Source organism: Sapajus apella, unplaced genomic scaffold (assembly GCF_009761245.1).
Source record: "Sapajus apella isolate SASKATOON/1434 unplaced genomic scaffold, GSC_monkey_1.0 scaffold52, whole genome shotgun sequence".
NCBI classification, from domain to species: Eukaryota; Metazoa; Chordata; class Mammalia; order Primates; family Cebidae; genus Sapajus; species Sapajus apella.
Window position 1 is genome coordinate 11,524,314 of NW_022436992.1, and position 21,509 is coordinate 11,545,822.

The 21,509-nt window shown below is 47.3% G+C and overlaps 1 protein-coding gene across 4 annotated transcripts in view; it reads right to left on the reverse strand.

Moving 5' to 3' along the window:
- The window catches only part of POLR1A (RNA polymerase I subunit A), an 80,387-nt gene that overhangs the window by 15,234 nt on the left and 43,644 nt on the right, over positions 1 to 21,509 (reverse strand). For all 4 annotated transcript variants that reach the window (XM_032243576.1, XM_032243577.1, XM_032243578.1 and 1 more), the window contains 12 exons: positions 15,244 to 15,393; positions 13,937 to 14,120; positions 10,649 to 10,731; positions 10,374 to 10,532; positions 8,652 to 8,750; positions 7,384 to 7,536; positions 5,982 to 6,064; positions 4,869 to 5,034; positions 3,765 to 3,986; positions 2,684 to 2,898; positions 1,404 to 1,571; positions 278 to 413 (listed from right to left, as the gene is read on the reverse strand). In XM_032243576.1, the coding sequence (XP_032099467.1) occupies positions 278 to 413; positions 1,404 to 1,571; positions 2,684 to 2,898; positions 3,765 to 3,986; positions 4,869 to 5,034; positions 5,982 to 6,064; positions 7,384 to 7,536; positions 8,652 to 8,750; positions 10,374 to 10,532; positions 10,649 to 10,731; positions 13,937 to 14,120; positions 15,244 to 15,393 (1,818 nt within the window). The remainder of the gene's footprint in view (positions 1 to 277; positions 414 to 1,403; positions 1,572 to 2,683; positions 2,899 to 3,764; positions 3,987 to 4,868; positions 5,035 to 5,981; positions 6,065 to 7,383; positions 7,537 to 8,651; positions 8,751 to 10,373; positions 10,533 to 10,648; positions 10,732 to 13,936; positions 14,121 to 15,243; positions 15,394 to 21,509) is intronic.

Genomic DNA, 21,509 nt, shown 5'->3' on the forward strand with positions numbered 1-21,509 from the left:
AGTGGGCTGAACCTCCCAGAAGTGGCCTCAGCAGAGCTGAGGTAGGCAAACAGGAAATGGTTTATTTTTCATGTACAGGAGGATGCTGTGGAACTAATGACTCTCAAAAGCTTCCTGATCCGTCTCTGCTCAGCACCTGGCAGAGACAGCTTATCTCTCACTGGTGGGAATCCGAGCCCAGGGTCATAGCAGTAAGCAAAGCCTGTTCTTCACGGATGGGGAGGACATAGGCACATGCTTTCACCCCATCTGCAGCCCGGGAGGGAGAGACAGTTACCTCCCCTAAGCACACTCTGGTGAGTTGCTTCTTCAGGCTTTTCACTCTCTTCAGGGCTCTCTTGGTGTTGAGCACAGGCACACTCATCATGGGTGTCTTGATGTTGGCGCTGGCCACCATGAGAATCTCCCGCAACCTGTCACAGAATGAGGGGACATCCGATCATGAGTGGCAACCAGACCCTCTGTTTGGGTGCAGCTCCTTCTAATGAAGTTAGAGTTCTTCTGGGATCTGAGAGAGGCCTGGGGAATCTCACAGGGATAATATGCTGGATCAGAGAATCCCAGCTCTGGCCCCGTGTGTGGCAGAGGAAACCCCTGTCAGTTTCCTCCCTGGACTGCCCACTCCTTGAGTTCAGGGCTTTGATTCTTGTTTCCTATCACCTGTGCTTTGCAAACAGCAGGTGCCTGCTGACGCTTACTGAATGAGTAAGTGATGCAGGAAAGGCATTAGCACCCACAGTGCTCCTGCTGCGCTCAGCTAGCCCTCACTGCCCAGCTGTACAGTGGGTCCCAGCCTCTGGCCTTACACAGGGGGGCCCTCTGAGGTTTGGGAAATGAGGTACCTGTCCAGAGTTCATTTGCTAGAAAAAGGGAGGGCCAGGGACTGAATGCAGATGGGTCTGAGCCCACACTCATTCCTCTTGCCCAGCGCATATGTCTACCTGAAGGGCCAGGGCCCAGGACCATGTAGGGCACGTTCTATGTGAATGGTTCCCCTGAAGTTGGGCAACCAGGCACCTTGTGTGGGGCTTCTTAACAATGTACATCCCTGAGTCCTTCCCCTAGCAGTGTGTGGTCTCACAGGCATCTCCAGGAACTTGGATGCAGGGGTTGGCAGAGGGATAAATGGAGATCCTACCAGGCCTGGGTACCAAAGAATCTCAAACCCAGCCTGGCTCTGGAACTTCTAACCCCAATCCCCACTTTGATGAGACTCTCTCTCTCTCTCACACACACACACACACTCTCTCTCACACTCTCTCTCACACTCTCTCTCTCTCTCTCTCTCTCTCTCTCTCTCTCTCTCTCTCTCTCTCTCACTCTCTTACTCCCTCTCATTAAATGATTCCTTCTCCAGGAGAGGCTAGGACAGACCCCACCCCGTGCTCCCATGTGCCCCACACCTTGGAATGCCCAGGGTGACGTTCATCTCGCCTCTGCCTGCAAAGTGGAAGGTGTTGAGGGTCATCTGGGTGGAGGGCTCTCCGATGCTCTGGGCGGCCAGCAGGCCCACGGCCTCGCCTGGCTCACACAGTGAGCGCTGCCACTTCAGCTGCAGCAAGGTCCTCAACCTAGAGACGGCAGGGGGGCGGCAGGGGTCAGGGGCAGACGCCACAGACTGTCAACACTGCCCGAAACCAGAAACCCAAAACCTCTACCTCTTTCTGGACTTGTTTTTCCTAGGCAAAAGATCCCTCTAATCTTCACATTCCCACCAGTGACCCTGAGATGTCCTGAAATTCCACAGCACTGATCCCAGCTGGGTGGCTGAAGCTCTACCCATTCATGCTTGGACTGTTCATGTTTGCCCCTAGAATGTCACATGTCCACACTGGGCCTGTTACCACAAGCTCCCTAAGCAGGAGAATTTCTGGGCTCAACTATTCACTTTTTCCTTTATTCATTCTTTTTTCTCTATTAATTACGACAGTTTGGAGACAGCTTAAACCTCCTGCTATAAAAATTAGAAAGAGGTTCATTATGGGGATTGAGGGGATGGGAGTGTTTATTTTTTTGATTAGTATAAATGGCTGCAGACCACATCAGAAGTATTCATGCTGCACAATCTGTAATTTATTAACCATTTTTCCTATGAAGGCCGACCCTGTAAGAACAGCCACTAGGATCACTGTGCTATAGTGTATGTGTGTGTGTCTCTGTGTGTGTGTATGTGTGTGTGTTGTGTGTGTCTGTATATACTAGTGCAAGCTGAGGCCTTCAGATGGTCTTTTCCTTCTCAAGGTATGGGAATCCAAAGCTCAAAGGATCACTGGAGTAATCAGATCCAAGACCTCATGAAAAGTTAAGACGTGGTGTCCCTGGGAATGAATGACCTGCCCTGGATCACATGGTTGGTGGCAGCAGCTGAACAGTGACCAGATACCCTGACTCTCAGTCAGCCCCATCCACCACACCAAACCCAAAAAAGCAGTCATTTCTGCAAGCCTGTGTCCCAGCAGATCACTATCCCTATCTTGGCCCGGATGGGGTTGTCCACTCCTGCCTCCCTGCACTTGATCACTCCTGGGCCCTCAGGGCTTGTGCAGTGCCCCTGGCTGTCTTACTGCCCTCCCTCTCACTGAAGTCTCAAACCCAGGAGGCAGCCCTCTTCTCCCAGCGAGGGTAGGGCAGGGGCTAGGAAGCAGGTTCTCCTGCACGTTGTGCAGCAAATCACTGTCATTACCTGTCGAGAGAAAGTTCTGATTTCTCATAACTCCTCTCTGTTTGAGCTGCCCACTCTTGACTGTAGTCATCAACCTTTGTTTCAAATGTTTCTGACACTGATGCAAAGTGTATGTCAGGGCGCCAGACAGACAGACTGGGGTCAGGACAACTGGCCGCCTTCTTCTGGTATTTCCTTCGGCTGTGCTCATCCAACTCATACCACATCCTCAGCATCTGAATGGAAGGATGGGTCTCAGCTACGTGGTAGGGATACCCAAGTAGCATAAGGGGGATCAAAGGCATTGGCTTCCAATGAGAGTAAAGGAAAACAGAAAGACAGAAACCTGATTGCAATGAGAAACCATCTCCCCATTTAAAATGGGGAGAGACTTACATCTGTCACAGGCTACCCTGCTTCACTACATGTCTAGCAGCTCTTCATCCTGGCCCATTCAAGCCCAGGGAGGGTGAGCATGTAATTCACTAAGGAAACTGGGATTCTTTAAGAGTAATCTTTTAGAGTTATGATTAGGCTAGGACAAGAGGCAAAACCATGACTGTCTCAGGCCAGCTAGGACGTAGTCACCGTGAGCCAGGTTACCTCTGGTTCTAGGCTCTTTCACATGCTCTGCGCTCTCAAGGCTGTCCCAAAGTGACTGCTTCAAAGAGACCCCCTACTTCCAGCTCCCAGTGTGCTTGGATGATGGGAGGCACCAGCAGCAGTGGGAAAGGTGGGAGGAAGAGGATCCTGGTATTTATCCCCAACCCCCTCTAGTGGGTATCTACCTAGGGCTCTGTCCAGTGGCCCTGGCACATAGCTGTCCTCTCTCTTTCTCATGACTGCTCCCCATTCCTTCATACTTAGGGTGGTGGGGAACCCCAAAGTCACTGGTCACATTTAGTTCCCCCAAACCCTGCCTATACCCTTGTTAAGAGTCCCCTCCTTACATTCCCATTCGAAAGCCGTTCTGTTCTGACTGATGGTGAACAAAGCTGGAATTTATGATTCCACCTTCTATTAGGAAAACAAGCCCTCGTCCCTCACACACTGACTAAGCCTGGACATGCTGGGCATTAAGGACTCCACCTCCCTGAGTCACCTCCTGAGTCCCGGGGCTGCGGCCGTTCCGGTTTCCACTCTCAAGGTTCAGGGCTTTCACAGCTGCCTCAATTTTTTGGGAATAACTCAAAAAGGCACCTCTTCTCAGCAGGGTGTTGGGGTGCTTGCTTTGCCATTTTTTGATGGCTCTGAAGTGGCGGAGAGCTTTTTTGGGATCAGCTCTGGATAAAACTTCATGGAGATGATTTGATTTCATTATCGCCTAAACAAACAAATCACAGACATGAGATCAAAGAGACAAGGGCATGACAGAGGGCCAGGGAGCACAAATTCAGGGGACCCAGGTGGCTGGTGTGGAGCCCTCACAATGGGGCCAAGCCCCCGCTCTCAGAGAGGCTGAGCATCCATTGCTCATCAGGGCTCTCACTTTGTGCAAACCAGACTTGGGAACCAATAGTCTTGGGAGCAGAGGGAGGCATGGAGAGAAAGCAGCACACTCAGAGCCCCCACCGGAAGCACAGGGGAGTTTCTGGGAAGAAAGAAAGAGGGGAAGAGCGATGGCCAAGCTCGAGGACAGGAACCAGGACGGAAACGACCCAGCACCAGAGCACAACCCTCAATTCTACCATCAGCTTGATGATCTTGGACAGGTCATATCGGTTTCGGTTTCCCCATCTGCCAAATGGGGTGACTGCCCAATCAACAGTGAGTTTGTGTCTGACAGGCCCGTGTTCAAATGCTGGCTCCGGCACACACACTGCTTACTTAGGCTTTGATACTCAGTTGCCTCAGCTGTAAAATGGGCAGAGTAATGCCTACTTCCCTGGGCTGCAGTGAGGAGGAAAACAGGTAATACTGATAGCGTGCTTTAGCTGGGGGCCCAGCACACAGCAAATGGCCCCAAACAGGAGCTGTTATTCCAGAGGTGCTCATGCCCTTCAGCAGCCACCTCACATGATGAAAGTCCACAGGCTTTGAACTTGTCAAGCATTTCAGGGCACTGACTACTGCCTTATAAACCCTCCCCACTCTACTTTTCAATGTCCACTTGGACTGGGTCGCAAAGCTCAGGGCATTCCAGTTCTCTAACCTCAGTGGAGAGGCCCACTGCTCGGTCCCCAGGATCTGGGGTCTACCACACTACCTCATAGTTGCTGGCCAGGAAGGGGAACTGCTTGGGCTGCAGGAACTGTGTCTTGGGGACGTCTAGGCCATCCTCCCCATACAGGAACTGTACCACACTGCCGTCACTGTCTCGGACCGTGAGATCATACTGCACGACCAGCCCCTCCAGGTGCTTGATGATGCACCTGTAAGGACACCAGCAGCTCCGTCACTGCCAGGCTCATCACCTCCCAGGACAGCCTCTGATGAGGGTTGGGGGCAGTGGAGGGGAGGTAAAGGGGGACTGCCATTCTGCAGGCAAGCAAGACTTCAGGACAGGCTGGCTCCAAGGCCCCGGGGTCTGGGCTGGCTCCAGCATCCCCCAGCCAGGGGCTGCATTTCCTGTTGGTTTTCTAGGAGGAGGAGGCTGCAGCCATGTGACCGAGAGGCTTCACTACCACCCCTAGAAGTGGGCGTCCATCTAGCCCCAACTGCTCAACGACTGCCTGCCCCTGCACTCTCCTCCAACGCAGATCTCCCCAGAGACCAGTGTCCTCAGAACTGCAAGGTGGGCAAAGCAGGGGAGCTGTCAAGGATTCTCAAACTTGGTTAGCCCAGGGATCGCCAAGGACACTAAGGGGTATTGGGAACTAAATGTTGATGTGAATCCCTCAGCTGGCAGCCTTTCTCCTCAGCCTTAGCTCAACTTCTCCTGCCCGCTGCCCTAGTCCTGGCCTCTCTGCTTACCTCTCCAGCCACTCTGCCTAGGTTTCCCCTCCTGCCACCCTACGAGAGGGCTTCCCAGGAGTCACTGTCCTCCAACCCCAAGCTGTGAGACAGGAGTCACTGTCTTGGCAACTGAGCCTTCAAGGAAGCAAGACAAGCTTGCCACTGCCCAAGACTTTCTCCCACAGCCATAGCTTCCCCCAGGGAATGAAAGACCCTCAGAACACACAGCCCTTTGTATAAGCCTCTGAGCTCTACCCATCCTGCGGAAGGGGAAGAGTATCTGCTGCTGTCTCAGGCCATTCAAGGAAACTTTTAAGTTTTTTCATCCATGGAATCTTAAATGAGCCGTGGATGTAATGTGAAAGATGATGGGATGAAGGGCCCTGGGACTATATCTTAAGGGGGCACGGCAGGTGCTTCTTACCTCTGGAGATAGCCTGAGCGGCTGGTTTTCACAGCAGTGTCGACCAGGCCCTCTCTTCCTGCCATGCAGTGGAAGAAGAACTCCTGCAGAGAGTGGAACCCAGGTCCCAGAGGTGAGGAGAGTGTGCTTCCTAAAGGGTTCAGGTCAACACCTCCAGTAGCCTTTCCTGACCAGACAGGCCACTCCCTTCCCTGATCTCCTAGGACCTTGACCTCCACAGCTACAATGGCCCCAGTGTCTTCTGCCCTATCCTGTGGTTCTCTTTGCCTCGCACTGCCCAAAAGCAGAGGGACAAGTAGATCAGAAGTAACAGTCCATGGGTCTCCAGTATTGCACCCCATGCCCCATTTTCCAAATAGAAACAGCACTGGGGCCTTACCGCTATTGGCTTCAGCCCACATGTCTAAATTCTGCTTCTAACAGTGTTAACGGGTTCAGGATGCTTTCCAAGCTGTTTGATTACAACTCACAGTAAGAAATACATTTATAATTGTAATCAGCAAACAGACATATACATACGTGTGCATTTAAAAATATGCAATTCAAATGAAATCCTCCTGACACTATCCTATCCTTTACTATAGGGGATAAACTCTGATACTGTCCTTACCGCTCTATTCTATTTCATTTCATTAAAAAAACGCTGATCACTATGTACTATGATGATTTTATGATTCACTAAGGGGTCGCAATCAGATTTTTTTGAAGTCTGGTCTACAAGAACCCTGCAACATCCCTGCCAGAGGCCATGAATGACCAGCGGAGACAGACTGTGTGGGGCTTGTGGAGGAGACTCTGGAGCAGTTGGTAGCCTTGGAACAAAATTTTGGTCCCCTGCATAGCTGGGCTTAGATGTCTGATCACAAAGGTCATCCTTCCAGAGATGTATTAGACCAAAGAACAAGATATCCATACTAAAAAAGCCATTTCTGACAAGTATAAGGAGAGAAACCCTTCTTTTCGGGGAGAGCTCTGCTTCTGACAAGCCAAAACTAAGTCCCATTATGAAGGAAATAAATCTCTGTGATGCTTGTTTTGGTGAGAGCGCCCAAGTGAGTGGCACCCCACCCCCAGCTGCCTCCAAATGCAGATAGGAATTGGTTTAGAGGTCACACAGAAGAATAGGGTGGAGTTAGGACTGTCCTCTTTGTCTTTTCATCTATCAGCAAACACTTACCGAGCACCTGCTATGTGCCAGCACCACTCTAGGCTCTGGCACTACAATGGTAAACACTACATGGTTGTGTCCTCATAGGCCCTAGTGTCTGGTGGGTAAACAGTAAATGGCTTGCCATTTATCACTTGACCATTCTTGCTCAACGTCATTGGCAGAAGTCACAGTTTGTCTACAATTAAGCCTAGAAATGAGGGAAAAAGAAAATGGAAAAACCAAAATACATACAGGAGGTTTGATGCCAGTGAGGAATCTGCCAGTGACAAAACCACCAGCCCTGGGGGTGAACTCATAAGGCTCAAAGCAGGGCAGTGACTTGCCAGACGCCATCAGCGGGGGTCTCCGACCTTCCAATTCAATCTGGCCCAGCAGGCATGAGATCTGGAGGACAGGAAACCCACAGGAAACTGAAGACCCACATGTGTGTTCAACAGTGCTTTGTCCCACCCAGGAAGGTAGAGTCTGACCTTGAAGAAAAGCTACATGGAAACGGGGTTTAACCTACATTGAGGCGAACCTACATTTCTAAACAAACCAGGAAGCTTTCATTTTAAGAAAGAAAAAAAAAAAAAAAAAAAAAAAAAAACCTGCATCTTCCTTTCATTGACTGATCTGGATTTTCACATTTGGGGTCATGAAAATGGGTGATATCTATAAAAGGAGCCATGTCTCAGAACCATCTCGTGTTATACCTGTAAGGGACTGGAAGGTCCTAATGGGGAAAGGGAGGTCTGCAGGAAACAGCCATTTACTGCGATCCTCACATTCCAGAGCCAAAAGGGAGCTCAGGGCTGCGTGTGGTGGCTCATGCTTGCAATCCTAGTAATTTGGGGGGCTGAGGCAGGAGGATCCTTTGAGCCCAGAAGTTCAAGACTACTCTGCACAATACAAAGAGACCCTGTCTAATTTTCAATTAAAAAAAAAAAAAAAAAAAAAAAAAGGGGAACTCAAGCTATTGAGCTGTTTGCTTAGAAAGTTGCCTATTAATACTCTTGGGGGGTTGGGGGAGGAGAGCAGTATCTCTAGGTTTCAATTTAGTCAGGGGATTTCCTAATGGCTTTTAGCCTTTCTGTTGTCACACTCAATAGACAACGGGGTGGGCCTTTAGATGCTCTCAAGGACATCAAGATTTAAGGTTAAGAAATCTCTAGAACAATGTTTATAATTTAATATTAAGAAAAGATCTTGAAAAATTACATCAAAATTGTGCGTGTATACATAATGTACCTATATAACATGGATGTATGCCATACAATAGCATAACTTGTAAATTTAAATTACATATCTACATTATACATATCACATCTGCATATTCATAGCTACATCTGCCTTTAACATTGACATGTTAATAGTAGTTAGCTCCTGTAGTGATTTCTATATGCTTTTCTGTTTTTCAGTACTTGCCACGTTTTATACGGAACTGAAAACTACCTACTACTATCCCCTACCCTTCTTTGCTGACACATGTAAAGCTACCAACCCGCCTCTGCTCACACCTGCATCGTGTTCACAGTTGAACCTTTGGCTCCCGATTGCACCATCATCTGCAGGCTGTTCTCTGGGAACTGTCTGTGTAGACCAAAAGGCATGCATGCCTGCAGATTAAATCAGCACAGTGGTCAGTGACTTCATCCCCTTTAAAAATCCCAGGAGCAGGAGGTAAATCCAGGAGGCAGAAGCAATACAGCCAGAATATTTATTCAGACCTAAGTGCTAAATCCCACTTGAGGTAAGGGAAAGCATCATTCGGCATTAAACCTTCCCTGGAACCCCTGAGAGGTCAAACGGGTGCTCCCTGCCCTGCACTTGCTGGACTTCTGCCAGGATCCCCAAGGCTCCACTCATTGGCCAAAGAGCAGCAAAAAGAGAGAAAGAAAAGTAGAAGCAGAGGGGCTGGCAGATCCAGTTTGTAATTCTAAAAAGAAGCTGGAGAAGAATAAAATTTAAGCTGATGCCCTTGATTCACCCAGCAGAGCCTGGCCTGGGTCCTCCCCCAGCATGAATACCAATGTCCAAGTCACATTTACGAACATGCCATCCACGCCATGTGGAACATGCCATGTGTAGAAAGCTTTGGCTTGGCTCCAGGGCCAGCAGAACCAAGTATGCCCCTTCAGAGGGAACCTGGGGAGATGCTGGGAAAGGGGGCTCTGAGTCTGGGGCTTCAGCCTGTCCTGGGATTCCAGAGACTCAGCCCAACACAGGAGAGGCAGAGCCCACAGGTGGGCAGAGGTGACAGGAAGAGGGCAACTGGAGAGACAGGAAACCATTCTGAGATGTATCTGAAGACAACTTCCCTACTCCCAGCATCCCCAGTTAGCCCTAGAAGCTGAGCCTCCTGATTCTCAGGGAGGTGCTAGGAAGGCTCCTGTCAACAAAACCCCTCAAGGATGGAACTGGTCCCCACTGAGAGGTCTATCTTCTTCACCGCCTAAGGGATGCTAAAAGCCAGGCAAGAGAGCACCACAGACAAACTCTGACTTTTAATGAGCATTGGCGTTACCTCCTCCTGCCCTCCTCAGGCTGGACCCCAGGGCCCAGGAGGCAGGGTTAGAGCCAGGCCAGTTTCTCCAAGCAGCAGGATGGAGAGCCCTGGCTCTGGGGCAGAAAGGCAGAGAAAAGCAGGCTGTGGTTTCAGCTCATGCAGAGATTTCCCTCTCCATTCTCAACTGCCCAGGAACTGACTTGGCATTGTGTAACAGTAGCTCTTTAAGCCCCTCTGCAGCCCTATGAGGTGGTGCCCCTTACAACCTACTTCCCGGTGAGGAAACCAAGGCACAGACTTGTTGTCTCACTTGCCCAAGGCCACATGGCAAGTTCAAGGCAGAGCAGGACTGGAACCTAAGCCTTTACTCCTGGCTCCGCTGCACAAGCAGCAGGGGTGATTTGGGTCCCTCATCCTGCTTATTCACCCCTAGTGGCCCCATTCAGCCCCTCTGATACAGTCACCTCAAAATAAAAACACTTAAAAAGAAAAACAGCACAAAGCATTCTCTCTTGACACTATTCCGAGGCCTGTCTAGAGCCTAACTGGGGGAGGGAACAAAGCCCTGGGCTCTTCACAACAACGGGTTCTACCCATCCCATCTCACATCTCACCTAGGCAGCTGTTAGACAGCCAAAGTGCTCTGTAGGGCCTGGGTGAGAATCAAAATGTAATTTTTAAAAAAATCAGCATTCAAAATGGTGGGGATAAGTGCATGCAATGTCGGGCTAACCTTGTTAATCTCATTGCTGTAATGGTTCACTTCCTCCTTGAACTTCAGATCAATCATGTTAAAATCCCTCTGGTCCTTGCCCAGATGGGCATCCTGCCATTTTCCTCGGACCTCATCATATGATGCGGCTTCTGGCAGGTTTAATGCAGCCCTGACAGCCTAGAATGAGAACAGAAACATATCGGAGGCTGTGGCCAAATGAGGAGGATGTAGGTTTCGACTGGGCGTACACTTCACCCTCTAGAGCAGACCACTGCCTCAAACGCCCTCCTTACCCGGGGCCCGCAGTGGATGGATTCTTCAATGATCTGTTGCCTCTTGACATCTGCCTTTGGCTTCACCAAAATGTCTTCCACGCCTGTGAAGTGAAACAAACAAGCATGTAGGGGACCTCAGGCCTGCCTTCTCCCACCAGACTGTAAACTCAGTAAGGTCAGAGCACAGAGCCCAGTGGCACAGACACAGGAAACACCTGAATAATGAAGATTATATTAACATAATTATTAATAGATTGCCACCATCTCTTAGATCCCAAACCTTATAATCCTCATTTTACAAATGACAAAACTCAGGCTCAAAATTGGGCTACTTTCCCGCAGTCATATAGGTAGAAAATAAACCCAGGCCTGGGCCCCAAATTCATGCTCTTAGCCACCAGCTATACTACCTCTATTCCATAGATACGTGTTGGTTGAATGGGCTGAAGGTGTAGAAGAGGTTCTGGATAAAAAGGTAAGCTCAGGAAAGTAGGCGGGGAGGGAGAGAAAGATAGAAAACATCCTAGTTTGGGGTCCCAGGAGCCACATGTCACCACGGGCCACCCTACATAGCTGAGTATGCCTGTGCAGGCACATACACAGACACGCCCGAGCCTGGGTGACAGGGACCACCACTACAGGTCCCTCAGCATTGCCTCAGGAGGATGACAGCCTGGGTCACTGAAGTCTGGGTCACTTCAGTGAAGCCTGCCCTTCTGGCTCAAAGCGTTGAGGAATTCCTTATCTTGGGCAGAAGTAGGTCTTTCCACATCGACTCTTGATCACACTAGTTCTTGTCTATTATCTGTGAGTGCTACTGGACTCAAAGGTCTCTCAGCCAAGATCTGAGTGTGAAAGAAAACAGTAGCTGTACTGTTCAAAACATGGGGCTGAAATATTTGGAATTCCCGATGCAAGGTCCTGGAGGACTTCTAAGAACATGTGTGAGCAGAAGGGGAAAGAAACAGTTCCTCTGTGAGCAAGCCACACCGTAAAAGTGGGCCTTCCCATGGGGTCATCTCCAGGCCATCTAGCTGTGCCCTTCACGGACCCCTCTAGCTGCGACGGGCTGGAGTGAAGTCAATCTCTCACCTCTTCTCCCTCGTGGCCCCACTCCCAGCTTGGCCCTGCTTCCTCTCGCAGCCCTGAGGCTCTGGACTGTCTTAAAACTCAAGGGACCAATTGTTCTTTGTACCATGCACCAAGCAGAGCTAAAGCCTGGCACCTTTGTTAAGTTTGGTCTTCATCATGAGCTAAGTGTGGGACCTTTCTCTATTTTTGTTTCAAAAGTGCTCTGATTTTTTCTAGTTAGCAGAAATCCTTGTGCTCATTCTAGGTCAACATTTGAAATTGAAATATACATTTCATGAGGTGTAGTCATCATGCTTCACTTTCTTTGGTTATCCTGGAAGGGACTCTAGTCTGGTTCCCAACTGGAAGTGGGTGGTCTTGGACACAGATGTCCCCAGCAGTGGCTCAGGCCTCTTAGAGGAATTAACATGGAGGAACGTGAGTTTCGGCTGCCAAACAGACTAGTAACTTATAATCCTTATCCTGGTAAAATAATGGAATAAACAAGCCAAGATGTTTGTTCAAGGATGTTCATCCCAGTAATAATGTGAAAATCTAGAGACAGCCCAAATGTTAAATTATAGAAACTGGTTAAATAAGCTATGATATACATAAGAATGGAATAATGTGTAGTTATGAGACATGAGCATGTAGATTTGTATTAGCTGACCCCAAAGGACATTTATAAATACATTTAGACATTTGGTGGGTGGGTGGGGGAAGTAGAGTATGTAGTGTAGGATCCCATTTTTTCCAAATATATTTGCACTAGCAAAGTCCAGAAAAACAGACATCAAATTACTGTTAGTGGTTATCTCTGACAAATGCATGCTGAGTGACTTCAAATTATCTTCATGTATGCCTTTTTTTCTTTTAATTTTTCCACAATTAAATATATGATACAATTAAAATAGAATAAAATGTATAATGCAGGCTTCAGTGTGTGCCAATGAACAAACTCCAACTGCAGCAGATGCAGGTCCACAGGCCCCTCACTGAGACTCCCACCTTGTCTGCACACAAGTAAGTCTGTGAAGTACAGAAGCCTTACTTCCACCATGAACCAGACAACGCCTCTGCACACTGCGATGCATGCTCAACATGTAGCATCTTGCATCCCCCTCACGGCAACAGTGTGGAAGGGCTGGACCCTGCTCTGTGTACATGGAGGTGCAGTGTCCTCCATAAGCCAGGCCAGAGGCTGAACCTTTGGGCAGATCTGATGTCAAGCCCACACTAAAAGGGGCCAAGTGACTGCTCCAAGGGAGCTCCAGGGCAGTGAGCCCAGCAGTCACCTAAGGTGAAGCCTCTTTATCAAAGTCACTTTCCTAAAACAGTGTGCTCTCATTTCTAGAACTCAAATAAGGCAGTCCCTCTTCCTGTCTTCAGATCACACTGACAGGTTTGCCCAGCATAGGGTTTCCATGAGTACTGATGACCTCAATGCATTGGGAAGGTGTGGGCAGTTCTTTTGCTGCATCACCCAGGCTGAAGTGCAATGGCACAATCTCAGCTCACTGCAACCTCTGCCTCCCAGGTTCAAGCAATTCTTCTGCCTCAGCCTCCAGAGTAGTTGGGATTACAGGTGCCTGCCACCACACCTGGCTAATTTTTATATTTTTAGTAGAGACGGGGTTTCTCCATGGTGGCCAGGCTGATCTCAAACCCCTGGGCTCAGGCGATCTGCCTGGCTCGGCCTCCCAAAGTGCTTGGATTACAGGTGTGAGCCACCGTGCCCAGCCGGCAGTAAGCAGTTCTGACAACAGTGAAGCCCCTCTGTGGAGTGGGATGGGCCCCAAGAATTGTGAAAGGGCACTTGTAGCAGGGAATGGGGTTGTACAAGTATGAGAAATCAGTCTGAGGGACAGAAACCCATAAAGGGAGGGGTCAGGAAAGGAACAGAATGGAAATGGGCACAGGGTGCCGTTTCACACCGTGGAGGGGAATAAGCACTAGCTGTGGAGGAGAGGGGTGGCCAAGTGAAGGCGCCTTTGTAGGAGGAGACTGGTTGCTTCCCAGCTCCTTCCCCCGAGAGGACACAGAAAAGCATTTCTAGCTGCATAATGTAGCACCTGGAAAGCCTTCTCCATGGGAACATGCAGGGGCCTTGGAAATCTTCAGTGTGAACAGCTCCCTTTGCCCTGGGCCTGGGAAATGGCCAGGTGGCTGCGCTGGCCCTAAAAGGGGCCGGGTCACTGCCCAGGGGAGCACCAGGGTAGTGAGCCCGGCACTTACCCAAGGTGAAGCCTCTGTAGAGCTGCAGGTAGGCGGTGAAGAGGCGGGCCAGGCAGGTTAGAACCTTGCCGCTGATCTCGCCCCCGTAGATCTCATAGCAGCAGTGGACCAGGCCGTAGGCGGAGCTCCCATAGTGCGCCTTGTCCAGAACTCCGCAGAGCAGCTCCCCTTCCCTGATGATCACCTGCAGAGAGCAAGGCCACGAATGCCAGGCTGAGGGGGATGCCTCCTGTGGGAGCCACCCACCCTCTGCTCCATGTGTGACCCTCGCTGTACATGTCCCTCTTTTGTGACCTGCCTAGAATCCTTCATGGAAAAACCTAGGGCATATGTGAAACTAGTTATTTTTATATACACACACACATATTTTTTAATATAAAAGAGGCAAGCATATACAGACCAGCAGTTCTCTCTCTCTCTCTCACTCTCTCTCTCTTCATGTGTTTTATGTGGCCTCTCTCTCTCTTCATGTGTTTTATGTGGCCTACTTCCCACACCCACCCACACTGACTTGAGGTCAAAGTACCCTTGACAAAGACCTTGTGACTAGAAATGGGAGGTTCTAGTCACAAGTTCTTTCTGAAGTGGTGAGCTTCAACCTCATAACTGTGCCTTTGGCCAAGGTACTTCCTCCCTTGAACCCTGCAAGTAACAACAAAATCTTCCTAGCATCCTCTAAGGCCTTAAACCCTTTCAGGGTTAAAGCATTAGAAGCTAATGAATAGAAAAGCATTTCTAGCTGTATAATGCAGCACCCACGAAGCATATGGTCTATAAAGGAAAAGAAACCTGTTTCAGGGGTGAACAAACTGTCTGTTAAGACCCTGTGATAAAGCACTGTGCACTGACGACCTGGAAGGCCTTCTCCACTGGGAACATGCAGAGGCCTTGGAAATCTTCAGTGTGGACAGCTCTCTTTGCCCTGGGCCTGCCCTCTTGCGGCCTGGTTCCTAAGGCTCAGAGTTCAAGGTATAGAACCTTACACCAGTTTGACTATCTCAAGCCACTCAGCAGTCTTGTGGGAAAACAGGACTCTGCGTTGCCAAGCTTTGCAGAATCAATTTCAGCTTTTTTGCAGGAGAAGCCTTCCTCAACTGCTTGTGAGTTTTATACTAAGGGTCAAATGCTGGAGATCAACCCTGAACCTTTCCAAAACAAAAGCTGACACTAACTCAGAGACAATGCCTTCTCTTCTGAAGCACAGTACCTGCTTCTGTGACTGTGCCTCCATTTCTGTCTCAGTTTTAAAACAATCTGTCTAACCCTGGGACTAGAAGTTTCCACCCCACACAGCTGGATGGCCAGACCTGGGACTCGCACATCGAGTCGGGGTTAAAGCCAGGAACAGATCGAGGAGTCTCCTTCACCCAGGCTTTCCCAGTGATTTTTGCCTTTCCAGTTAAGTTCAGTGGGATGTGGTCCTCTGGGATTATATTTATGAGCAGCGTTGACACAACCTGCAAAGAAAGAGAGGCCAAACTGAAAAAAGCAGCAAAAAGAAAAGTTGAGAACTTCCCTTTTAGGACCTCCTGCCCTTGCAATGCCAATTCTGATGATCTCAGGTATGGCAAGAAAAACAGACAGGTCCACCCATAGGACAGGGTGATCTTAGTTTTTATTTAAACCAATTAGGAATGAAAACAAAACTACACGCCTAAGAGCTTAACTGCGATTTTTACTCCCTAAAACAGTTCTTAATGTGAATAACCCCCTAGACTTGAATTAAATTCCTAAATAGACCAAAGGAAGGAGAGGAAAAAGTAAATTGTTTTCATTTTATGCCACATACGAAGATATTTCTTTACTATGACTGTAATTACAGCTACTGAAAGGCCAGGGAATCCTTCCTTGCCCCCATCTGGATCCCTCAAAGGAGTCATCCACCCAACAAGCAGTTGGTAACAGGAAGCCAAGAGAAGCACTTTCTCAAGCAGCTGCTCTGCAGAGAGATCAAAGGGAGGAAGCTTTATCTGGGGATAACCAGAGTTGGCTCCAGAAGGGCCGAACGCAGGCGCATACATTCCCAGAGATGGAGCAGGGCAGGGGCAGAAGTGACAGGTGTGACGGGCTCCAGGGCCGGGAGACTAACTGCCATCAACAGCGCTTAGTGTGCCTGCAGCAGGCCCCACAAAGTAGTGTCTTTAGATATGTGCAATGAGGGCATGATAGCTCATGCCTGTAATCCCAGCACTTTGGGAGGCTGAGGTGGGTGAATCCCTTGAGGTCAGGAGTTCGAGACCAGCCTGGCCAACATGGTGAAACCCCATTTCTACTAAAAATACAAAATTTAGCCGGGCATGGTGGCATGCACCTATAATCCCAGCTACTTGGGAGGCTGAGGCATGGGAATCGCTTGAACCCAGGAGGCGGAGATTGCTGTGAGCCAAGATCACACCAGTGTACTCCAGTCTGGGTGAGAGAGTAAGACTCTGTCACCCCTCTTTAATGATGCTGCTGAAAAAAAAAAATTTAAAAATATGCACAATGGGGCAGGGCAGTTATGAGAGCAGCTGCCTTTTCACCCATGTGCACTAAGAGTAGGGGACAGTGAGCAGCAGCATCATTAAAGAGAGCAAAAAAAATCCCGTTTTCTCAGAAGAAGATGACCAGAAAGGTCATGACCCATACTCTCCATGCCTCAGCTCCACAGAAGGCCAGCACTGTGAGGTGAGAGGGGTGAGGGAGTAAAGGCAGGAGGGTGACACTTCCCTGGGGTGCCTACTGCAAACTGCACCTCAACCAAGATATCACATGCACAGTAGGGACCCCCAAGCTGAGCATAGTCAAGACTGGAACTTGGTGTGAAAGATAACAGAAACATACCCATCCAAGGGCGAGGAAATATGACCCACCACTTCATCTATAATATCAAGGGGGCAGAAGAGCATTTGATAAACTCCAATACCCTTTCATGATAAAAATACTCAATAGGTCACGCACGGTGGCTGGCTCATGCCTGTAATCCCAGCACTTTGGGAGGCCAAGGTGGATCACCTGACGTCAGGAGTTTGAGACCAGCCTGGCCAACAAGGTGAGACCCTGTCTCTACTAAAAATACAAAAATTAGCCAGGCATGGTGGTGGGTACTTGTAATCCCAGCTACTCAGGAGGCAGAGGCAGGAGGACTGATTGAACCGGGAGGCAGAGGTTGTAGTGAGTTGAGACTGTGCCACTGCACTCCAGCCTGAGCAACAAGAGCGAAACTCTGTCTCAAAAAGAAAAAAAAAAGCCAGAAGCAGCAGCAAGTTATCCAGAAAAAGACCTAGCTAAGATCACTAATGAAGGTTGCTGCACTAAACAACAGATTTTCAGTGTAGATGAAATAGCCTTCTATTGGAAGAAGATGCCATCTAGGACTTTCGTAGCTAGAGAGAAGTCTGGCTTCACAGCTTCAAAGGACAATCTGGTTCTCCTGTTAGGGGCTAATGCAGCCGGTAACTTTAAGTTGAAACCAATGCACATTTACCATGCTGAAAATCCTAGGGCCCTTAAGAATTATGCTAAATCTACTCTGCCTGTGCTCTAGAAATGGAAGAACAAAGCCTGGATGACTGCCCATCTGTTTACAGCTTGTTCTGCTGAATATTTTAAGTCCCTGTTGAGACCCACTGCTCAGAAAAAAAAATACTACTACTATTTATTGACAATGCATCTGGTTACCCAAGACCTCTGATGAAGATGTGCAAGGAAATTAATGCTGTTTTCATGACTACTAACACAACATCCATTCTGCATCCCATGGATGGATAGAGGAGTTATTTTGACTTTCAAGCCCTATTATTTAAGGAACACATTTCATAAGGCTATAGCGGCCATAGATAGTGATTCTTCTGATGGATAAGGGCAAAGTAAATGGAAAACTTTCTGGAAAGCATTCACCATTCTAGATGTCATTAAAAACATTTGTGATCCATGGGAGGAATACCAACATTAACAGGAGTTTGGAAGTTGATTCCAACCCTTAAGTTTGATCAGGGGTTCAAGACTTCAGTGGAGGAACTAACAACAGAGGTGGCAGAAATAGAACTAGAATTAGAAGTAGAATCTATAAAGAAAAAAAAAGAACAAAAAATAAGTGTTGGTAAAAATGTGGAGTAATTGAGACCTTAATACATTGCTAGTGGAAATGTAAAATGGTACAGCTGATTTGAAAAATAGTTTGAAAGTTCCTCAAAAAAGTTGACTATAGAATTACTACATGGTGTAGCAATTCTCCTAGGTATACCCAAGAAAACTGAAAACACATGTTCATACAAAAACTGGTACACAAAAGTTAATTGCAGGTTTATTTGTAATATCAAAAAAATGGGAACAACTCAAACTATCCATTTATCAACTGACAAATGGATACGTAGAAAACAATGAAATGTTATTCATCCATAAAGAGGAATAAAGTACTATTACATATTACAAAATGGATAGGCTTTGAAAACATTAAGTAAAAGAAGTCATAAAAGGCCACATATTGTATGACACAGCTTATATGAAATGTGCAAAACAGGCTAATGCACAGAGGTAGAAAGTAGTTGTCAGGGGATGAGGAGGAAGGAAGAATTGGGACTGACTGCTGTACCTTCCTTATTAGGTACACATCATCTTTGTGAGGTGATGGAAATGTTCTAGCATTACACTGTGTTAATGGTTGCACAACATAGTAAATACACTAAAAACCACTGACTTATACACTTGGAAATGGCCTTTTTTTTTTTTTTTTTTAAGAGACAGAGTCCTGCTCTGTCACCCAGGCTGGAGTGCTGTGGCACAATCATAGCTTGCTGCAGCCTCAAATTCCTGAGCTCAAGTGACAGCTCCCACCTCAGCCTCCCAAGTAGCTAGGACTACAGGCATGTGCTGCAAGCCCAGCTATTCTTAAAATTTTTTATAGAGATAGGGGTCTCACTGTGTTGCCAGGCTGGTCTTGAGCTCCTAGCCTCAAGCAATCCTACCTCATGAAAGGCAAATTTTATGTTAAATATGAATTATATCTCAATTAAAAAAACATAAGGGACCCAGAGAAGAGGAACTAAAGTCTCCTGCACTAACATTCTGGAAATGTATAATGTACTTTCTGGTCATAACTATGCTAGGGAAAAAAAAAAATCTGCAATGTTTTCTTCAACCTAGAAGGGTAGCACTATCTATGGGAATTATTATTTATACTAAGCCTCTATTAAGCTTTAAAAAAAGTCTTAAAGATAAAATGGATTTAGACAGGCACGGTGGCTCACTCATACCTGTAATCCCAGCACTTTGGGAGGCCAAGGCGGGTGGATCACAAGGTCAGGAGTTCGAGACCAGCCTGGCCAATATGGCGAAACCCAGTGTCTACTAAAAATACAAAAATTAGCTGGGCGTAGTGGTGCATGCCTGTAATCCCAGCTACTCGGGAGGATGAGGCAGGAGAATCGCTTGAACTGGGGAGGTGGAGGTTGCAGTGAGCTGAGATCACACCGCTGCACTCTAGTGAGACTCCATCTCAAAAAAACAAAACAAACAAAAATAAAATGAATTCAAAAAAAAATACTGAAACGTCTATATCCTTTACCCAGCAATCATGCTTTAGGAACTTATTCAAAAGATATACTTGGCGAGGCATGGTGGGTCGTGCCTGTAATCTCAACACTTTGGGAGGCTGAGGCAGGAGGATCACTTGAGGCCAGGAGTTCAAGATCACCAGCCTGGACAACATAGTGAAACCCTAGCTTGACAAAAATTAAAAAAAAAAAAGGTCTATCAATGAAAGTGCACTGATATATCCAGAAATGGGTGTTCACCACAGCACTGTTTAGAATAGTTAAAAAACCAGGTAATAATCTAAACATCCACTGAGAGAGGGACAGTTAAGTCATGTATGGTATATCTGTATCACTGAATACAACATAGGAGGGGTTAAAAAGAATGAGGCAGGTCTACACGTACAGACACAGAATGAGCCCCCAGTACATCCAGTGAATGAAATCAGTCACAAAACCTTTATAAAAACATTTGTCAACATAGCCTATGAAAACATTTAAATGAACTTCTTGCTATATTTGGAGTGTGTTAGTGTGGTCCCAGTGAAAAAAATCAAGACAGCCTGATAAAATGGAGTTCCCTTTGGAGGACTTGGTGGCTTATTCAGAGTAAGCCACCTTAAAGAACAGCCAAACCTGAGGTCCGTGTGCCTGGTGATCAGGAAAATGCATGCTTCAGGTACCAGGATGTCATGGTTAAACTGGTAGTTTTAAATATAAGCTCAAAATTGAATGTCAGATTTAACTGTGGTTCATTCTCCTGAGCAGTCCCAGGGATGGTATGATATGATCTCACTCTTATTTCTTTTATTTTTTTTGAGACAGTCTTGCTCTGTCAGCCAGGCTGGAGTGCAGTGGCACAATCTCAGCTCAATACAACCTTTGCCTCCCAGGTTGAAGCAATTCTTGCGCCTCAGTCTGGGATAGTAGCTGGGATTACAGATGTGCACCATCACCCATAGCTAATTTTTATATTTTTAGTAGGGGCGGGATTCGGCCATGTTGGCCAGGCTGGTGTCAAACTCCTAGCCTCATGTGATCCACATACCTTAGCCTCCCAAAGTGCTGGGATTACAGGCATGAGCCACCATGTCCGGCCTCATTCTTATTTATTTTCTATGAGAGTATGTGTATATATGGAGAGTGGCGTTGCAGAGGGAAGGAGATTTTCCTTTTACCGATAGCCTTGTTTACTTTTATAGTCTAAAAGAATTTGAAGGACAGAGATCTAATAACTGAATTCATAAAGCTTGCTGACTATAAGGACAATATACGAAATTGATTGTATTTCTAGATATCAACCATAAACAATCAGAAAATTTAATAAACAATACATCTACCACAGCAATACCCAGGAGTAACTCTAATGAAAAGATGTCTAAGGCTTTTACATAATTGAAGGACATACTATGTTCATAATTTAGATGACTCACTATTGTAAACATGTTGATTCTCCCTAAAGTGATCTAGAGAGGCAATGCAATCCCAGTAAAAAATCCTAGCAGGTATTTGTGTGCACAGTGTGAAACTTTACAAGTTGGCTTTAAAATTTATATGGAAATACAAAGACTCCAAAATATTTGAGACAGTCTTTTTTCTTTCTTTCTTGATCCTCTCATATATTACTACTTTGTTTGTGATACAGGAGTACTAGCATTAGAGAAATGGACTTTTCAACAAATGATGTTGCATTCAATGGATTGGGTATTCATATGGGAAAATATGAATCTTGACCCCTAACCTCACTTGGTGCACATCCACAAAAATCATCCCTAGGCAGATAGCAGACCTAAGTGTGAAAGGTAAAACAACACAGCTACTAGATGATAACAGAAGAGAATATCTACAAGACCTTAGGGCACGCAAATAGCTCCTATAGGACTAACCAAAAAAAGCCAAGATTAGGGAGCCGTAAATTAGAAACTTCTGATCATTAGAAAATGGCATGGGCTGGGCGCGGTGGCTCAAGCCTGTAATCCCAGCACTGTGGGAGGCCGAGGCGGGTGGATCACGAGGTCAAGAGATGGAGACCATCCTGGTCAACATGGTGAAACCCCGTC